Source organism: Pipistrellus kuhlii, unplaced genomic scaffold, assembly GCF_014108245.1.
Source record: "Pipistrellus kuhlii isolate mPipKuh1 unplaced genomic scaffold, mPipKuh1.p scaffold_m20_p_7, whole genome shotgun sequence".
Lineage (NCBI taxonomy): Eukaryota > Metazoa > Chordata > Mammalia > Chiroptera > Vespertilionidae > Pipistrellus > Pipistrellus kuhlii.
The window spans coordinates 21229821-21252100 of NW_023425573.1; the positions used below are offsets into that span (position 1 = coordinate 21229821).

The 22280-nt window shown below is 37.4% G+C and overlaps 1 protein-coding gene across 16 annotated transcripts in view; it reads right to left on the reverse strand.

Annotated features, from left to right (window-relative positions):
- Positions 1-22280, reverse strand: part of DOCK10 (dedicator of cytokinesis 10) — a 208645-nt gene that overhangs the window by 127968 nt on the left and 58397 nt on the right. Inside the window, exon 1 of one of the 16 annotated variants that reach the window (XM_036421670.2) lies at positions 11511-11833. The exons of 14 other annotated variants lie outside the window; for them this stretch is intronic. In XM_036421670.2, coding sequence (XP_036277563.1) covers positions 11511-11615 — 105 coding nt within the window. In that variant the 5' untranslated portion in view covers positions 11616-11833. Of the gene's footprint in view, positions 1-11510; positions 11834-22280 lie in introns of those variants that run through there. One more of the 16 variants, XM_036421671.2, reaches the window with a different exon arrangement.

The following is a 22280-nucleotide window of genomic DNA, read 5'->3' on the forward strand; positions in this document are numbered from 1 at the left end:
TAAATCATCAACCTAGACCTGTCTCCAGAATAGAAATATGATATAAGTAAAAAATTAGCTGGACTATTAAGCTCTGCTGTAGGAAAGTCCAAAATGAAAGGAAGAGTGTGATTATAGGTTTTCTGTGTTGAGATGAAACTGAGAGTGTAGCATGCACTCTGCAATGAATGTTATGGGGTAATACTTGTATGTTTTAGAACTGCACCACATCCACAGTGCTCATCACATAAGTGCTAAGTTTTAAATTTGCACTAGCTATGGGCTTAAATCACTTTTATTGTAAATTTAATGTATACAAAGAGCAGAGATCAGGTGCTCAATAAATACTTGTTGAGTTAATAAGTTTATATAATTTCATGCAGGAATTCCTTTTCTGGGACTCAATTTTTTTTTTAAATCACATATATAATCCAAAATTTATACAAAATTGTCTTTGCAACATTATCTTTGTAACAAGATGGGGAAATATATTCACCTTAACCCAAGATAGATAAGAAAGGCAGGCTGGCTGATAGATACTATATCCAAAAAGAGAAGACACCATAACTGCTGCTCAAAAACCTGTGGTTTATATTTTTCAAAGAACTGTGTGAACTAGAGAGAGAAAGTTAGTGCTATAATGGGGTCAGGGAAGGCATTGAAAATAGGGTAGGGTTGGAATAAAGCAATAAAAAATTATAGTACATGCAATGGTTCCTCCTTGTAATGCTTCATCCTTCATTACAGTTCATTAATCCACAACATTTTGTATGAGTGGCTCTTGTGGGAAAACGTGAGAAGGTTGGGGTCCTAGATCAAGATACCAACCATTGCTACAAAAGAAAAGATAAAAGGGCACTACCTCAGAAGGAATAAAGGTCAAGTTCATCTTGACACTGTTTTTTAGATTCACACATATTGTGACATTAGAGTTTGGATCGGGAATACATAATCTATAAGGGGTAGTAAGAAATGAAGGACAAGGTCAGCTAAAAATGGGAAACAATAAATTATAAAGGATAAGGAATGATTAGAAAATTATGGTACATCCTTGCTAAGAAATATACATGACAATTAAAACTAAGTTTTTGAAGTTTGTAATAACAAGCAAAATTGCTTATGTATTATTGTTGAATAAAAGTGGAACTAAATATTGCAAACCAGAATAACTGTGCAAGATTTTACAAACATAAAGAAAAAATAATAGAGACATAGATCCAAATATTATCAGTTATTATATTTGGATGGGATGATGACATTTAGAACTTTGCTATTTTGAATGTTCACATTTTCTATAATGAACATGGATTGTTTTTATCATGGAAAAAAAATGAACTTTGTTTTTCAAGTTATCATGCCTCCCTGGAAACACTGGGAAATCATTGAATTGTAAAACTATTTACCCTTTGAAAATCCACCAGAGAAGGAACCTAGAAAATCCCAGTGGGGACTTCATATGCAAGTTCAACCATTAATATCTTCAAGTAATTAAAAAAATGATACATAAACACCAGGGGAAGGAGACTGAGGGAAAAATTACAGATTATGTATGTGTACTAGAAACTAATGTCAGCAAAAAAGGGAAGAACAATTAGCAATGTATTTACTAAAGCATTTTAGTTCTGTAGAGCACCATAAAAATCTGATAAATCACTTAAACACCTCTGTGTACCAGTCACTGTCACAAAGGATTCCAAGTCAGAATCTATATTTGGGAGTTAGGATCTTTTTTACCTACCAGCTGCATAATTTGGACAAGTTATTCAAATTGGACTTAGTGAGGTTGAGTCCAATGAGTCAAGGGGCAATTTACTGCCGAAACCGGTTTGGCTCAGTGGATAGAGCGTCGGCTTACGGACTGAAGGGTCCTGGGTTCAATTCTGGTCAAGGGCATGTGTGGGTGTGCAAGAGGCAGCTGATCAATGATTCTCTCTCATCGATGTTTCTAACTCTCTATCCCTATCTCTTCCTCTCTGTAAAAAATCAATAAAATATATATTTTTTAAAAAGGGCAATTTGCTGCTTATGGCAGTGCTGTTATAAGGATCAAGGAAATGGAGTATTTGAACCACCAAACACATTCCAGACAAATATAGATTTGCCTTTACTGGAAAATAATTGAAAGCACCTCATAAGTTTTATCCCAAAACATACACCAAAACCAAGTCAAATTAACCAGCCAATTGAACTAATTACACTAATTTCTTCATGTACCAAGAATTGTGCTCCATGCTTATATAGTTTTCATTTAAATTTAATTTAAACAAACAAAGAAACAAATTTTAATAACTAATGATTCTGTTGAGGCAAGAGAATAACAAGAGGAAAAGTACTGAAATTTTAAAATCCTATATAATAAAAGCCTAACATGCTGTCTGATCATTTGACCAGTTGCTATGACATGCACTGACCATCAGGGGGCAGATGCTCTAGCCAGTAGGTTAGCTTGCTACTGGGCTCTAGCAATTGGGATGGGGTGAGATTGCTGGGTGAGATGGGATGAACATGCTCTGCAGCCAGCCCATGATCCTTCCCGAGCCTCTAATATATTTCTTCTAATTAATTTCCTTTCATTGTGCACAAATCCATGAACTGGGCCTCTAGTAAAAGATTAAAGGTCAGTGGCTCCTCCATGGATCTCCTGAATCAGGTTGGGGCTTCTCTGTCCCCCACAAATAGAAAGAAGAATAAAAGTGACTTTGAAATTCTACTTTTTTTCTCCTTGAGAAAAAGCCTAAGAAATATTTTTATGTATTTACACCTCTAGATTCAAAAAAAGATTAAATTTAGCATTGGTTTAATATTAAATTTATTAGCTGTGCAAATATAAGTATCTAGATAACAGTCAAGTTGTAGATACTTAAAATCTGTTTCTGTAGCTCTTAACTACACACATGCAGGTCAAGCTTGTTAGGAAAGGTTAGTTAACAGGATCACTAAGGACTCACCAGGGAAATGGTTTGATGTGATAAGGAATGAAGAATAATCTATATAGCAAATCTCTTGTGTTTGGGGCCCATATGTTTATGTTCTAAATTTTAAATGTAATTAGGGAATAAGGCTTTGGTTTCTCATCATTAAGGTCTTTTTAATTTGTTAATCTGAAATAGTTGCTCTCCTTTTCAGAAAACCTGATCTTTTCAAGAAATATTTATTATGAAAAGAGATTCCCCCCCCCCCTATTTTTGAGGAGTTTATATTTTTCTGCAACATGCAATATATTCTGTGATGCCAATTTGGACTTCCTTAATCACTCTTGCCATTTTTGGATATCTGAAATTTTATTCTAACTTGAATATTCATAACACAATTAATCCTGTATCTTGAAATGCTTTCTTCATCTTACAAAACTTTGCATCCTGGCTAATGACTCAGAAAAACAAACCAAACAAAACAATTACCATAGGACAAATACATAGGACCAATGTTAATTCTTTAAATATCCTCTTGACATCTTGGCACACAGACAAGCATATAGCTAAGAATAAGGATCCAGGGGGATCTTTAGAGAGACCCTAAAAAGAATTCCAATCTTGAGATCTCCAAAACATATTGGAAATAACACAGCTGGTAACTAATTTCTGCATTATCAAGATAGCTGGTTAATTTTCTTAGAGGAAATAAAAGATCTAAATGACATATGGATTTTTTAGACTTTAATTCAATCCAGGCCCCTTTGGCCTTAATGCAGTTGAAACAGAAACAACTTCCACACTATTTGTGTTTAAAAGAAATGAGAAAATTGGAGAGAGACCATGCAGCTGGATTCACAGCCATAGCTGTCAACTCGTGGTCCTGTGACAGATTTAATTCATCCTTTCATCAAAGGGAGTTCCACTGGACAACTTCTCAAATGTTGGCGCTTCAGAAAACAAGACTAGCTTTTCTTACCAAAAAGGAAACGATTAAGTAAAGAATAAGCCATCTTATGTTGACCCTGTAACCTTCTCTCTGTTTTGACCAACTGAGTTTCGTGAGAATGGAAAAACACTAGCTAAATCAAAGTTAGGAATTCCACAGCTGGGACAGCTCAGATTAAGTCGAATTTGGAAATGGTTCCCTTGGTAACAAAAAAGGACATAGATCTCAGAAGAAATCAAGTAGTTGATTTCTTAGTCCATTTCAGTAAAATAAACCCAGTTAAACTTGGTAAATTATAAAGCCTTTTGCAAATATATAAAAATGATTAATCATCATAGTCAACATAAACATGGTTGATAGAAAAATAAGAATAGTCTATTTCATTTAGGAAAATCAAGGTGACCAACAAATTTATACTATCTATAATAAAAGATATATACTTCCAAGTTGAATTCAGACCTTTGGAATCTTTTTTTTTTTAAGGAAATTTGACCATGTACAGCTTTTAAGAGCACACCAATATCTATGTGTTACATTATAACAAATTACAATTAAAAGTAAGTAAAAATGGCTATTTTTTCATCTAATACCAGAACTTATAAAGAAGTAGAAAATATCCAAGAATATCCAAATCAAATTAAATTGTATGTCTGATTTAGTTTTCTAGAAACGCTTGAAAGATAATAGATGTCATTAAAAATACATCACAACCCAAATACAAGTCTGCCTGACACCAGGGAAATTAATGCCTTGGAGCGAACTGCTGGGAATTTTAGATTAATTTGTATGAAGACTGTGATAAAAGCTGTCACTGGCATAAACTCTGATACTATTTTAGTATCAACAGTCACACAAATAAACTTTCACTAACAGGTCAAGTGTGAGGGGAGTGTTTATGTATATACATATACATAAATACCACATACATGAATGCAAACAGATATGTCAGGAACATGTACCTATGTTTTTAATAAATCTTCCCATAGCAAGAGTCAGATCATTCTTTTATTTCCTTTATTATTTTTATATTCATTGAACTGAATATGTTTAGTGAACTTTTGTTGTCTTTTGGCTTATGTAACATCTATACTGTATGTATATGTTTATGTATGTATTTATTAACTATTAGCATTTACTTTCCTTCTGGTGACTTAATTCTCTCCCTATCCCTATAAGGAGCAGTCTTGCAATGTCTGACAGTGAAAAGGGTCCTGCTTTTCTGTGGTCAGGGACATGTGACCCCAGTGAGGCCCATTCAACACTTTCCTCCAGAACTCTGGATCTTGAATGGAGAGATACGAAAAGGCCACATGATTTCCCATTAGTCCCAAACACCAAGACCACCCATTTCCACTGCCCTGAGATGTTCTACGTCCATCCCTCTTCTTTCCCAGCCTGTCTCTCCAATCTTCCCTCTGTTCTCTTATCTGGACTGTGATTATTTATCTGAGTGGATTTCTTCTGCTGGCAGCTAAAGAAATCTAAGAAAATATAATACAAGGAACAGCACCTATAATATGGGACTATTATCTCTTCAACTTGTCTTTATTTGGATTTGAATGGTCTTAAAGAAGTATCTCTTGTAGCCGATGACTCCTTCAAGTTCAGGAATTTAGGTTCAGTAAATGCATGTATTGTTAATGAATTCCAATGTCATCTCATTCTATAAAACATACATCAGGCATCACAAATCCTGGGTACGTTAGTACCTGCTTGGTTTTCTAAGGTGATAAACTCAGTGCATCCCTATCTCTAATGCACCACTAAGCCTAACTTATCCTTCTCCTATGATAACAGAATAATTGGGGGGCAAAGAAAAAAGTTATTTCCATACTTACTGTCAGAGCTGACATTCCACATACTATAATTTTTTCTCCCAGGAGAAGCCAGGTTGTACTGGCAGCCCCCTGTAGTATATGATCAACCAGGCATCTCTAAGCCATTGCTGGCCCCAAATCCTTTTCCTTTATTGTGCCATTTTCATTGTAAGAGTCACATTTGCTATTTTTGTTACATTAAAATACACTCATCTTCTAAGTAACATAATTACACAGAATAATTTCATACTAATAATGAAAACCCATTTTTCTGATTTACCCCATATATGCTAATAATAATTATTCTTTTTCTACAACTACTACCATGATCAAATTTCTCCTATCATATCAAGCCTCAAAAAGATAATAATTGCTTTATTTTACAGATGAAGCGACCTGGATACTGAGGACTTGCTGAACAAGTTGATGAAGAATTGTTATTTCAATCCAGCTCAGCAGGAAGCCTGTGGTCCACTCCACTCCCCACTCCACTCCACCAGCAAAGATCTTGTTCTTTCAGGAATAGACAACACCAAAGCCTTTTCTCTTCTTTTTTTCTTTTTTTTTTTTCCCCCTGAGTGAAGATGCTGAAACAGAGCTGTAGTTTTGAGGACTATTCCTATTCCCTTTGTGAGTTCTGCAGGGAAGGAGATTAAAAATCTAGGTGTGAGGTCCCTGGTCACTTTATGGAAGGCAGGGCTCAGGACAAAGAACAAAAAATATGTATAAGAGGGTAAGGGAGACCAAGAAAATGAATCATATAGTAAATGTCAGATAACGTCTGTGGCAAAAACCACAATGGAAATTGCCTCTAATTGAGGGAATCTGTAAATACAGAAAGTTTTCTTCCACTGCCACCATCTAGGAAATAAAAAAAGAGTTGTTGAGATGATGATGTTACTACTTCCTGTATACTGTGGCATTCCCTGTTCTGACAAATGGTTGACCTCCTGCTCAGAGAGTTGTAAAGGACACCTTCATGGACTTGTATACATGCATATAAGTACAACCAATGGACACAAAACTCTGGGGAGGGAGGGCATATATGGGAGGGGGAGGCAATGATATATGTACAGAGATAATAATTTAATTAAATAAAAAAAGGACACCTTCATGGAGTTAATTCTGCTTGGAAAGGCAATTATCCCCCACCTTCTTCTCTCCTGGCTCATCTCTTCTTCCTCTCTGAGCAGTCACTCTTGAGGAAAGTGAATTCATTCTTGGTTAAGTTGCAGGTGTCCCTCCTGAGTCCATTTGGAAAGCATCCTTTCTCTGCAGCTACGTGGCACCTGAGCTGGCTCCTCCCTCTTGCTCAGGCCTTACCCTGAGTCCTCTGATGGGGCCTCAACTCTTAGGCCAGATAAAGTTTCAGCTTACACTTCTCCATTTCTGTGGTTCAGATTGATTTTACTCCTGCTTCTTTGTATTTTACAACCTGTTCATTTGTAGCTTTCATCCCTAATTTCCACCGTTTCAAACCTCATTCAGGCTCATTTCATTGTTTCCTGCAGCAGCCATCCTATGACCCCATCCTGTGCTTCCACTGGCACATTATAAAATAGCTTAAATAAGCAATTGAGAATGTTTATATAAAACAAACAGTAACAGTAAAGTAAGGAAGCCCAGATGACCAGGGAGGGAGGCTGTTCACCTTAACAAGGAAGAATAAAGGATAAAAAATAGATTTGAGCTGGGCCAGCATAGCTCAGTGGTTGAGGTTCCACCCATGAACGGGAGGTCATGTATTCGATTTCTGGTCAGGGCACATGTCCAGGTTGAGGGCTTGATCCCCAGTGTGGGGTGTACAGGAGGCAGCCAATCAACAATTCTCTCTTATCATTGATTTTCTATTTCTCTCTCCCTCCCCCTTCTTCTCTGAAATAAATAAAAATAGATTTAAAAAATAGATTTGAAAGATACATATCATAAAATGATGTATATGAGATGTATGGTAAAGACATTCAGATCAGATCATCTATCTATAGTTTTTAATTTTCTATTAAAGTGCTAATATGCTATTACTAAAGAGGGGAGCAAGAATTTTTATGCTTATTCCAAAATTTTCAAGACCTGCAGATTTAAGACCTATAAGACAGAAAAAAACTTAAAAATATCAAACATTTATTTTTCTGATAGTACAGATGATTGATAAAATAATTCAACTTAATCGTGTACTTAATCTTTCCAAATTAAGACTTGTAATGTAGGAAGGAAACTATCATTCTTATTGACTTCCTATGTACTAGAGATCATTCTGAATGATTTGGATTAAAAAAAAAAAGAAGACAGTTAAAAAAAATTTCTAACTACAGAATACCTCATGCATTTCAAAATTTAAGAGTAGTTCTACTTGATCTAATATGTTTCATTTTTCCTTGAACTTTTCTTATAATGCAAATGCACTCTGTGATAAGTGAATTAAAGTACCAAAGACATTTCTTAGACAATACACATGAAAATTGGATTCATAAGGGAAACTTCCAAATCAATTAAAATTTAAAATTTACAATACAGTTAAACAGCTTCTAAAGCATTTGCAGAAAACGAAATAGACAAAATTGTCAATCTAGGTCAAGAGAGTATCAAGTTTGAATTGTATACTTTCAGGAAGTCACAAACATCTAAACATTCTAGATTACTAAGAAAATAAACATTTCTAAATTTGCCTTTTTGCAAGAAATCATCTGTAGAGTTCAAAATTCATATGATCATTATAAAAACAGATAATCTATAATAATCATCTCCAAGAATCATTATTTCTTTTTTTCACTACAATGTAGGAGTATATCCAAAAATTCAAAAGAATTTATTATGTTACTCTCTAAACAAACTTTAAGCCTCATCTTCCTTTGTTGGTCATTTACTCATGTGACTTGCTTTTTCTTTTTTTCTTTTTTAAAAATATTTTATTGATTTTTTACAGAGAGGAAGGGAGAGAGATAGAGAGCTAGAAATGTCTATGAGAGAGAAACATCGACCAGCTGCCTCTTGCACACCCGCTACAGGGGATGTGCCTGCAACCAATGTACATGCCCTTGACCAGAATCAAACCTGGGACCTTTCAGTCCGCAGACCGATGCTCTACCACTGAGCCAAACCGGTTTCGGCACGTGACTTGCTTTTTCATTATCCCCTATCAAGCCATCTTTGAAGCCAGTCAAAGGATGTTGGTTTAACCTTTAGAAAGTTTAGATGGTTGTGTTGTAGAAATTCCAAAAGAGCTTGGAGTGGGTTTTAGTTCAGCTGGGCTTAAGTGGGGCGGGAAAAAAAAACATGGTCTTTCTAAGGCAAATCCCATCAACACAGAGCAGTCTGGGGCCTTGAGCACTCAGTTTGATGCAATTCAGAATTGTGTCTACTCAGTAGCCCTGTCATTGAAAAAGGTTCACAGGAGAAGGTGTCACCTCTTAATGACTTCATTTGTTGCAGTCACTGGAAAGGCAATCTCTCTATAATTATATTCCACTTCCCTTGTCTTGGAAACTTAAATATTCTACTTGGCTTTATTAATACTACATAACACATAACTTTGATAGAGTTCAAATTATGTTCAGAATGCACAAAACCAACTTGAATTCCAGTAAGTAATCTTAAGATAGGGCAGGTACTATTATGAAAGAGGAAACTGAGGCTCAGAGTGACATTAAGCAATCTGCACAAGGTCATCTAGATTTTAGGCCAGAATGTGAGATATAATAACCCCCTAGGGCTCCAATTATATGGTTCACTTTCTTGGATTAGCTTTTTTTTTTTTTTTTTTTTTTTTTTTCTTTTTTTTTTTTTTTTTCCCCGGAAGTGAAACCCACATCTCAGGATAATACTATGGATGGATTGAGCAATCCCTTATGCTACAGAAGAGACAACCTGTGAAAGGAGATAAGCCTCTTACAAAGACTCCAAGCAGGCAACAGCAGTAGGAAAGTCCTTAGTGCCTTCCACAGAAGAAAGCTAATCACTGTATGAATGATCTTAATTAAATGTGAATGCATTGCTACTGAATGCTGTGGGAAAACACAGCCCTTACTGGCTGCTTTTCCCATAGTGCTTAGTAGTAATACCTTCAAATTCAATTAAGATAATTCATAGAGTGATTAGCTTCATTATACGTGGAGACACAAGGGACTGTACAGTTGCCAAACTGTATGTATGGTCTGTATGAGATAGGTCTGTTCCTCTCTTCCTCTCTTGTGTGTTGTTCTTCAGTGAACACAAGAAGAAGTAAATCTCACGGTGACATAACGCACGGAACTTCTAAATTCCACTGAAAGGCAGTGAGGAAATTATGGTGCTCTTTTTTGGACTGGTCTAAAGGTTAAATGTTCTGAAACCAAATAAGTTTTTCAAATACTTATCCTTTTTAACAAGCTGGTGGTAAACAACTGATGAAGCTCTTATGGAGCCAGGAGAGAAGACACAACTGGACACTCATTTTGGGTCAATGGAGACCAAGAGGTTAGGTTCAGGACTCTGAATATTCCAGTTGTGAAATGCTGCCTGGAAAGACCCAGGTGTATCCCAGGGGATAAAGATCAAGGTGCTCACTTGCCTGTGTTTCCCAATGCAAGACATTTAGAACTGAGGAAATTACCGAGGAACCAATCAACCAACAACACAGACCCAGCCTTTGAGCCACATGTCTGGTAAATTCTATCTACTCACATTGCCACGATATAGACGGTAAGCATACAGAGAACCACTGTTACTTAAGATACAGTATTCTGGTTCCTGATTTCAGCCCAACAAGGGATGACTATTCATTAGTTTGACTATTCATATTCATTAAATGACTATTCATAAAACATCATTATATAATCATTTACACAATTTTTTTTTAAAGGCTTCTCTGTTTCTAGATGCTTATATGAACAAAAAGTATATTTACCCCTAGTGGTTCTCAACTGGGGACATCACTCTCCCCGTCCCCGGGGACATCTGAAAATATTAGAGACCTTTTTGTCACAAGTGGGAAGAGTTTGCCACTAGATCTAGTGCATGGAGGCCAGGGATGTTACTAAATATCTACAATGCAGAGAGCCTGGCACAACAAAGAAATCTCAGACCCCAAATAACAGCAGTGCTCAGGTGAAGAACCCCCACCCTGAAGAAAGCAAGCAAGATTTGAACACCCTGTAGAATGAACATCTCTGTAGGAAGAACTCCCAATCATGTTGTCAGCCATTTTTCATATACATTACATGTGGCTCACTGCAGGCCTCCACTACTCAGCTGCCAATTGTTCTAACAGATAGGCATCGTGAATTCTACAATAAACACACATTTCCGGAGCCCTCATTTTGTTTGAAGACAATAAAAAGGCAGAAACATGTTAACAGTAAGCAAACCACATCTTTTTAACCTTAATTTCTCCTTTCTTCCCTGACTTATGTAATCGAATACTTATTTACATTTTCTTTCACCTTTTGCATTGTTCTAAGAATTCTAAAACAAATAATAATGTGATAAAATACAGAGTAGTATTTTTTTAAAACACAACTATATACAAGTGATCAACTGGCTTTTTCATCAAGGCACTTGTAGGCTTTTTAAAGAGACAATTTTTTAGTAATATTTTAACTATTTAAATCCTCTACAATATGTTTTAAAATATTAATAGTAGAAATTCCAATATTCCAAATAGTCTAGTAATATCTTAGGTACTTAAATTGTCTATCAATATGTTTTAAAATAATGATAATCAGAAGATATTTATAAGCCAAACTGAAAAATTGATTATGTCTAAGACTTTGCCCACAGTTTATATTAGAATACCACCCCAGAGATAATCTTTTTTTTTTTTTTTTTTTAAGTATTGACATAAAACTTAAAAGCAAACAGCGACATTTGGATACCTACAGAACCAAGCCTGTGGATTTCTTCTTGATTTACTCTTCTCACTGTCCGTCTCTTCTTCCAAAATTCACTGGGCTCCCGTTTGAAAACCTTTCCTCGGAAGCTCATTGTATTGCTGTCATTTGATTCGCAAAATATTTAAAAAATGTTAATTTTTGTCAAATCTCTTTCTTCTGAAGCCTCACCAGGCCTAAGGATTTTTTCTTCTCTGATAAAAAGGGAAATGCTCATGCTACATTAACATAACTCACCCAAAAGGAAAAGAAAACCGACAAGTTACCGCTTCCTGTAAGTAACTAACTCCCAGCTGTTCAGCTAGGTTTCTATGCAAGTATTCTTAGTCACCTGCTTTAGAGCAAGACAACAACACAAGGGGACTTTGGGCATCTAAGAGAACCACTCATAGTGGAATAAACCAGATGCTGTAAATCCACCCATGGAACCAAAATCAAGATTGAATCAAAGAGCTAATTTACTGTAAGGGTCTGTGTCTGCCACTTAAATGGCCATCCAAACTATATCAGTCTGGCTAGATCCAAAGGTAAACTATAATAATACACCTGAGATCTGAGACATCTGTTTAAGGCAGTTGCTCATGAAAATGTAGTTAAATTAGTAGTTTTCCTAGAGATTTGCCGAAGACAATTAGGGAACAAGAAGAAAATATTAGAATTGAATTTATATTGTTTATCTAAATTTCTCCTTGATTTTTACCGAATGGTAAAAATGCCTTGATTTTCTATGCCAAATGGTCATAAGGGTTCAAATAGTTAATTCCCTAATCTTTAGAGTTTTGCTCATTTTCTCTGGGGTTGTGTAAAAGTGCAACTCTTCCCTCAAACCCACCAAAATGCTCCTTCCTGTTTTATTTTTCTTCATAGCACTTAGCAAGCATGACACACTGCTGTATATTTTACTTATTATTCAAATTATGATATGTCTTCTATTAGACTTTATGCTCCATGAGAGTAGAGTCTGCTTCATTCACTGTGTCTTTCAGTGATTAGAACAGTATATAATTAAGTTTAATGAAAAAATAAATGGGGCCAAAACCAATTTGGCTCAATGGATAGAGCGTTAGCCTGCAGACTGAAAGGTCCCAGGTTCGATTCCGGTCAAGGGCAAGTACCTTAGTTGTGAGCACATCCCCAGTGGAGGGGGGGGGGGGGAGATTGCAGGAGGCAGCTGATTCATGTTTCTCTCTCATCGATGTTTCTAACTCTCTATCTCTCTTCCTTCCTCTCGGTAAAAAATCAATAAAATATATATTAAAAAAAAGAAAAAATAAATGGGAGTTTACATTGATTGTGCTTAACAATGAATCTTGTCCCATATGCATATTGTGTTTTGAAAGATTAGTTATGATAAGAACTATATAATTTATAAATAAACATAGAATATGGGAGTATAGTCAATATTTTCCTATGAGATGCATGAGATAAATATTTCGAGACCGCAGGACTAGGAAATAATTGACTAAACTTTAAAAGGTTGATTCTAAAATGCCCGGTTATATGAGACAGCTATTCAGTTTCTCAAGATTCTGTTTATTGGAGCTCACCAGCTGGATGTGAGTGCTGGAGAAACCTTTTCTTGTCCATGAAGCACAATGTAGGTTATAAAGATAGTTTAAGGAATATTTCCACTGAGGACTGATCTCCATGACTAGCTTGGTAGAAGAAACTCCCACCAGCTCTTCTAGGAGGTGAGTCTTGAGGAAAGAATCCTATGAAGTGTGCTCGCTATTAAATCAGGGAGGGTCAGTGGAGGGCACCTTTGTACAGAGCACTGTATGATGTGTAATGTGAATAGAAGCAAGAAGCTTAACCAGGAGAACAATTTCTGTGTAAGAGGTTCTCAATGTTCTGGGAATTTTGAACTTTAAGAAAGAAAAATAACAAGGCTGTTAACTAGCCCACAAATTTCGCTCATGTCCTGCCTGGAAGGAGGATTCAGGCTACAGGGGGAAAGGGGCAGCCAACAGAGGAGAGAAAATGAGTAAGCAAGTTGTGGTTGGTGCAGAGGCTTTTGTTCCAGAGCCTGTTTTTTCTTCCTAATGCTCAGCATGTTGAACAGTGGAGGTGCAGGGAGGCTGCCATACATGATTCCAACTTGCAAAGCAGAAGTAAATGGTCCCAGAGATGCTGGGCCTGTTGCTAATTTCTTTCAGGTCTTTATTCAGATGTTTCTTCCTCAGAAAGCCTCCCTGACCATCATTTTAAAACTGTAGCTCCTCCCCTAAATACTTCTGACGATCCTCCCTTGCTTTTTTTTTTTTTTTTTGCCATAGAGAAAAATGGAAAAAGAGATTGAGGAAGCCTCTTTCAAAAGCCACGAGAAAAATAGCAAGATGCTATAAAAACAGCACCTGGAGGGGCAAACTATATCATTAATCTTAACTGGCTCAAGGAAGCAACCAGGAATTCCACAGAGCAAAAGCCCTTTGATCCAGGGTCATTCAATATTCGGGAATTCCACTGTATGTCTTTACCCTAAAAAGATCTCACCCTCTAAATAACTTTCACATTTGTTCCATGAGCAGGTATATTAGAGTATATACTGAATTTTCAGATTTACTTGTTTTTCATTATATGATATTAGAGGCTCAGTGCAGGAATGTGTGTACCAGTGGAGTCCCTTGGCCTGGCCTGGGGGATTGGACTGAAACCAGCTCTCTGACATTCCCCAAAAGGTCCCAGATTGTGAGAGGCACAGGCCAGGCTGAAAGACCCCACCAGTACACGATTAGGCCATGGAGGAATGGGGGAGGTTGGCCAGCTGGGAAGGGATCGTGGGAGGGCAATGGGGTGTGTCTTGCCCATCTAACAGCCCATCTCACTCAGTTTGAATCTACCAGACCTCAGCAGCAAGCTAACCTACTGATTGGAGCATCTGATTCTTGGTGGTCAGTGCACATCATAGCGACTGGTCAACTGGTAGACTGTCTGCCCCCTGGGGGTGAGTGCACATCATAGTGAGCAGTTGAGCTCTCTTAGCATATCATTAACATATTATGTTTTGATTGGTTGAACGGCCAACCAGTTGATGGGACATTTAGTATATTAGGCTTTTATTATATAGGATTATAAACTCTGAGTCACCTAATTTCCTAGTGTTAGACAGTAGCTGCAAATAGTATTTTACAATCCCTTTTGGACTGTGGGTCCGTTTGAGAATCTAATAAAAACTATGGGTTCCCCAGAAAATTGTAAATATCAAAAAGTGTACATGCAAGTGTATGTCACAAATGTCGAAGTTCATCTGAGGACCCTCATGCCCAAGGTACTGTAAATTCATAACTCAGAGTTTTAGAAGATTCAGAAGTTTTAGAATGAATACTATATTAAAAATCTTGAGCAACTCTTAAAATGACTTCCTCTCTTTCTATTATTTGCATCTAGTCTCTCCTCTATTCCTCTTTAGGCGCCATGTTTCTTTATCTGCAGCCCCTCCCACTCTGTGACTTCTGCAATATGAAAATGACTCATTTCTCCCCTGGATTAACTTTTATTGCAGCCCCTTAAATACTGGCAAAGGGGGGCATTGTCAGGCAACATATGGGGTTGTCAGATAGCCATCAATGCAAAGGAAAGGAAGATCCAGCAACATGAAGTGGTGTTCCCTGGATGGCACTGTTGGAGAACTCTATTGAGCTTTGCCTTCCTTGATTTCAGACCAAGCCTATTTATCCAGCATCCTATTATACCCCACACCATTCCAACAAATTCCCTTTCAAGTTCAGAAATATGTTGGCAATCAAAAAACTTAACTATAACATTGGGCAAGAATGGAAAATAAAGAGAAATTCCTTGTGGCTAAACCACAAGCAATCACTGAGAAGTTCATTAGAAAAGAAATTTTGATACCAATAAATAGTCAGAATTAATGAAGTACTATATTCAAGGCATTGCTGGGCTTCATAAGAAGTACATAACATCCTTTCTAGCCCTAAGAAGCTTGAACCCGCAGAGGAGTTCTAGAATTTGAACTAGTCTGGGAAAGCTTTATAGTAAAGGTAGAACCTAATTATTAGATGAGAGTGAAGTAGATGAAAAAAGGGTAAAAGATACTCTAGGGAAGGGGAATGTAGTGCAGAAAAGGCATAAGATAGACACATTAAAATTGTAGGATCTGCAGTCATCTTGGGCCAAATCCTAGGTCCACCACTTCCTGACAGTGTGTCTTTCAGCCAATCACTCACTGTCTCTAAGAGTAAGTTCCCTCTTCTGTAAAATAGGGATAGCATGGTAGCCACCTCAGAAAGTTTGAAAATAAATGAGATGGCCCTTTTAAAAATTTCATCACATTGCATGGTACATAGTAAGCATAATTATTAGTTGTTACAAAAGCTAAGAGGCACTCCAAAACAGGATGTTTAAGAAAAAATTGGAAGTTCAGCCTGTCTAAATCCAAGGATTGAATAAGAGAGAAGAGGTAGAAACTATTAGAAAAGAGAAGTCAGGGCCAGTTCATGGAGGACTGAATGCTGAGATAATGAATGTTTCCACTGTATCCTGAAAGCCATGGGAGACCCCTGGAGGATTTTTTAAAATTACAATTAAATTAGTGGCTTTGGGAGATGCATTTGGTAGCTATATGCAGGCTGGATTTGGAAGAATGTGATCCATAGACAGTTTGCATTAGTCCAGGTGTGAGCATAGAGTGGTGGAGGGCAGAAAACTTGGCAACAAAGACAGATTTCAGGGAGATTACCCATAAAGACTTGGCAACTAAATGGAAAAGAATTGCTGAAATTTACTGAGCAGATACTAGGTGATGGGTGCTGGTCTAAGGTTTACAGTACCTTATTTCAGCCATGCAACAATCCTGTGAGATAGGTATTATTATTGTGATCAGCAGCCCAGTTTTATAGAGGAAGTTTCTTGGGTCCTGAGAAGGGATGCAACTGGCCCAAAGTTCCAGATCAAGTAATTAGCACATCTGGGATCTAAACCAGGCAGTCCAGGTTCACAGCTCATGCCCTTAACCAGAAGAGAGGTTCACAGATGTCAGCAGGTTTAGGAGTTTGGCCATCAAGAAAGCAGATAATATGACTGAGGAACACAGGAAGGTCAGAAGAAAGGACTTGTTTTCCTGCTAATGCTGAATTAGAGACTTATTGGGCATCAGAACAAGAAGAAGACAAATGGGCATGTCTAGCACCATTGTTATATGTGTGCCTCGAGCTCAGGAAAGAGTCAGGTTTATAGATGTGAGGCTGAAAACCATCAAAACAGTTAAAATTTAAAGTCCAAAAATAATAAAACTTATGGAGAACAGAGTAGTATGGAATTGAGAATACAGTTTTTTTTTCCTTTTACTTTTTACCTTGTTATTGAATTTATTGGAGTGACATTGGTTAATAACATTACATAAGTTTCAGGTTGACAATTCTATAATACATCATCTGGATATTGTATTGTGTATTCATCACCCCAAGTCAAGTCTCCTTGAATACAGTCTTGAAATTCTTTTACATATGACAGATGGAAGGCATTTATGAAACTGAGAGGCCTAGAGATAAAGGGGAAATCTACCAGGGCAGTGCAGCGTCCAGATGCACTGGGGAGGAGAATTTAAGGAAGGTGGTGCGTGGCATCTGGGCTGAGATCCAAGTAGGACCCAAGGATGTCCAAAAAGATTCAGTGTGAGAGATAAGCAAGGTGAAAACTAAGAACTTTGCAGTCTTGGATTCAGACATATCTATGTTGGAAGCCTCTTCAGCCATCTATTAGATGACTGCCAGAAAGTTACCTCTGCCTGCCTGTTTCTTATATCTACAATGAAGCAATTAGTTGTAACTTATGGGGCTGTTGTGAAATAATGTTAGTACCTGGCATTGAGGAAAGATATATATTGTGTGTATGTTTATATAATAGCTAAGATTCCTATATGTACCTATAATGTAAACTTTTATTTATTGAATATGACTGGTATTTACTAGGTCTACCTAGGTATATAATCAATGTATAGACACACCTATACCATATGCATATACATATACATACAAAATACACACACACACACACACACACACACACACACACACACATATATATCTATATGTCAAGTTTTGGTCCCATGGTGTCCAGACAGAGGAATTAAGTTATCAATTTTCAATAGATGAGAGTTTGGTTGTTTGGAAGTTAGTGAAGATGGGAAGAAGAAATAGGAATCTGAGTGCTAAGAAGTCAGACATTTAAGAAAAGGTTCTGCTACTCTGCATTACTTTTCTATTGCTGCTGTAACAGAGTGGCACACATTTAGCAGCTAAAATCAGCACCCATTTATTTTCTCATAGACTCATGGGTCAGAAATCCAGGTACAATGTATTTCAGCCAAGTCTCTTCTTGAGGCTGAAATCCAAGTGTGTTGTTGACAGAATTAATTCCTTGCAGTTTTTGGACTGAGGTCCCCAGTTCATGGCTGTCTGTCAGCCAGGGGTCATTATCAGTTTCCAAAGGCTGCCGGCTTTCTGTGCTCATCTTTCTAAGCCAGAAGCAACAGGTGGAATCTCTCTGACTTTTCTTTCTGCCTCATCTCTCTTAAACCTCTCTTGCTGCTGCACCTAGTCTAACCAGAGAAAAGTCTTGGCTGTTAAGGCCTCATGTGATTCGATTAGTTGTACCCAGATAATACAGGATAATTTCTATATCTTAAGGCCATTTGATAAGTAATTAACATCTACAAAGCCCCTTCACAGCAGTTCTAAGATTAGTGTTTTATTAAACAACCAGAGAGTCTGGGAGGGGGGCACCTTTAGAAAACTGTCTCTTACACAATCTTATTCTAGACAACAGTTCAGCTTTGGTGCTTATCTCTTAAGAATATTTTTAACATCAAGAATGTACCAAGATGGTGTAAGTGAAGACAAACATGGCTTTTGAGGGTCGTTTCAATGAGCATGGCGGTGGGATGCAGGTTGCCATAGGGCTAAGAAATGAGTAAGAGGAAATAGAATTGTGGCTGATAAAAAGCAACCTGGAAAAACTGAGCAGTAAATTAAAGTTGAGACACAGAATGCTAGTTGTGGGGCTGGACAGCAGAACCAAACAGACAAATTTGGAAGATGAAGAATGGTAGAGACATAACCAAATATAGAAATACAAAGGCAATAAGGCAAAGCAACAGTTATGAGAAGGTAATCTCTAAAATGTTTAAATATGTTTATACAACAATTCAATAGGCTGTAACATCAGCAAATGGCATCCACCTTTAATCTAAGAAACCAAAGGATAGAAACATGCATTTCCTTGACAATGGATAAAAATTATCCAAAAAGTACCATTAGAGATGCAGAGTAACTGAAAACTTGGTGGTTAAGACTTAGATAACTAACGTGACGTTGTAACTGAATCCACAAAACCTAATTTGAGCAACTGGTAAAACACTTCCTGTTCATTTCCACTGCTTTCTTTACCACCTCTTCATTCAGTCTTCTCCTTATTCCAGTTTATTTTACCAGTTGAGTTTTTCAGGATATACTACAGCTACTTCTTCACTGATAGAATATGTCTAAGTAACTCATTTTTTTTTTCTCCTCTTCCATTTCCAATAGATTCCCTTTTGCCAGAGGGTTTGCATGCTGCCCAGCCTTTGTTTCCTGGGGAAAACCAAGCTGGTCCATGGTGCATCTCCAAGTTCAGCTCCCACGGTACCTCGTTTAGGGGAAGTAAAGCACAGCGGCTACTTCCTCCTTCACTGTGGTCTCTCCTGAACCTGGCCCCAGGCAGAAGTGCTCTTCAAGTTAGCAGCACTGAGCCTCAGTACTTCCTGCTAGGAAAGTCTGCGCTGAACAGACTGAGAGAGCCTCAGACCTCTGTAGGGGAGATTAAATGAACACCACAAACCCTCCTATGTCTAAGTGTGGAGTTTTTCCTGTTCACTAACAGCAAATTCAAATAGCATGACTTTTAGTAAAACATACTTCTAAATTTCATGGAAAAGAAAGGACCATGCAATCTAAATTGCACTGAGGGAGAATGCCAAAATGCCAAAAATAGAAACAGATTTCAATTATGTGCATGAGTATATGTTATGTACTGTTTGTGATGTGTGTCTTTGTGTTCTTATTGTGTATGTGTGTATGTGATAGGCCTAAGTGATCTAATGCATTAAAATGATTTATGGTATTCCATTCATAGCCCTTCAAACATGTATGAAGGTGTAATGATATTTGTTTATATTATTGAATTTAAATAAGTCTCTGGAATAAGAATTTCCATTTAATCAGGGTTTAATGAGGGGGGCGGAGGTTAAAAAACTAATTTCTTACAGAATTTAGTGAACCTTTCATAGAATCATTAGCATCTGTGAAGGGGCAGACTTTCTTCTTTTCAACTTTATCATTGGCCACAGACTTTCATTGGGAAAAACCTTGTAGCTCGCAGATACTCATACATCTTGCCAATAAGTGTCTTAATGCAATATTTAGTAAATGAGGAACAGTGATTTTAGTGTTTTCCCTTTTCTCAATTTCCTGATGAGATAGGAATGCATCACCCATTTGAAGTTCTTGCTACCAATGGCAAAGGTATCCAACCATCTTCAAGAAGCCAGCTTTAGCTTGGTCTGGTGCAAAGTGGGAAATCCCTAGGAGAGGCAAATGTTCATTCTAACAGAGACTTCCCTTTCATTCCATTCCCCCTACCATACTCAGAGCCAGGACCTAACAACACCCAATTACAACAAAAATAGACAGCTATTATATGATATTCTAAGCTTGTGTTTCATACAAACAAATACAACCTGGATTGTTAAGGCCCTTTAAAAAAGCAACACAGCTAAAATTTCACCTAGAATATAGTATTCTTTTCCCATTAAACATAGTCAAACCCAAAGCAACATAATTCTCAAGCCACAAGAATTTTTCAAACATGCAGTACCTGACTATTTAGTCAGTGGAACTGACTATTTTTCTCTTAGATTGTCAAATTAAAAAATAAATGACAACAGCCAACACAACAATAGCTGTCTAGTGTGAACGAATCAAAATTATACCTAGTTTTTGTGTGTGTTTTTTGTCTGTGGCACACCAAAAAATACGTTATTTGTGTGCTGCAGAAATTTAGTAATTTAGTTTTTGTGTGCCATTGGATGAAAAAGGTTGAAAGTCACTGATTTATTTTTTACTGAAGACTAAACTTTCTAGGTTGAGGCAGATAAGTTCACCAATAACCAGATGAAGGCACACAAATATAGCCTCCCAAAAGATGGGAGCTGAGGGACTTTGAATCAATGGTATTACCTTTGATCATTGAGGGACAATTGCCCATAATCATTTTCCCCAAGAGACATATGCATCTTCTCTGCTGGCTGGCTGGGATCCCATACCAGCTCCTCACTGCTGGCAAAGTTAACTACAGAGGAGAGTTCCTTCTTTTGAAATAAATTAAGCACCCCAAATCGTCCTCCTGTATTCATTCCAGTTGTTAATTATTGCTGTCAATACAAATGTCACCAAATGTCTAATAACTACCTTGAAAATGACACTGTACTCAAGAGTTATGAGGAAACCAAGGTCTTTCATATCCGTGAAGCTCCAAAAGAAAAGTTTGTAATTTATATGGCATTGGCATTACATAGGTTTTAGTCTTATGGGCTTTTTACTACAGAAAGATGTGTCTTTACCAGGGAAGGGCAATGAAAGGTTCTCACCTAAGCAATTTTAATGAGGGAACAAATTGTCATGTAAATACCAAATCCTGAGCAAGATGCAAACATTATTCAGACCAATAACTGTTGGCTAGTGGATCTGTTAGACTAGCGGAAATCTGTGCAGCCAGTCTGCCCCCAAACCATTTCTTTAATGGCGTCATAATACATTCGGATCTTGTAAGGTGACAGAGGAGACAAGTGAATATACTCTGATTTAAATGTATAATGACTTGCACTGTAGAAATTAGAAAATAATGAATGGGATTTGGCTTTTCAATAAAAAAAAATTTTTTGTGTGCTTTGCAGAGAATTAATTGTTGGATTTTTCTTGTTCAGCTGTGAGCACTTGCAGTAAATTCTTGACCTTTTTTTAATATATATTTTATTGATTTTAAAAAATATATATATTTTATTGATTTTACACCGAGAGGAATTGAGAGAGACAGAGAGTTAGAAACGTCGATGAGAGAGAAACATCGACCAGCTGCCTCTTGCACATCCCCCACTGGGGGATGTGTCTGCAACCAAGGTACATGCCCTTGACCGGAATCGAACCCAGGACCCTTCAGTCCGCAGGCCGACGCTCTATCCACTGAGCCAAACCGGTCCCGGCTTAAATATATATTTTATTGATTTTTTACAGAGAGGAACAGAGAGAGATAGAGAGCTAGAAACATCTATGAGAGAGAAACATCGACCAGCTGCCTCTTGCACACCCCCCACTGGGGGATGTGCCCGCAACCAAGGTACATGTCCTTGACTGGAATCAAACCCAGGACCTTTCAGCCCGCAGACCGATGATCTACCACTGAGCCAAACCGGTTTTGGCAAATTCTTGACCTTGTGATGTGTGGTAGCTCCAAGTTCCCAATTAAAGGATGCATTAACCTCTCACTATTTGTTCTGCATCTCACCAGCAAACCAGAGGGACTAAAACAACAGGAAATGAGAATTGGGTAGCTCTGCAAAGGATACCAGTATCTATTTAATCTGGCTTATTAGAATAGAAGCCAATGCAGAAAGGCTCTGATTCTCTGCCAAACATTTCTTGGTCCTGGGCCAGGGCCAGGTATCAGTGACAGCGAGATCAGTCCCAAAGTCCGTGTGGGAGATGGT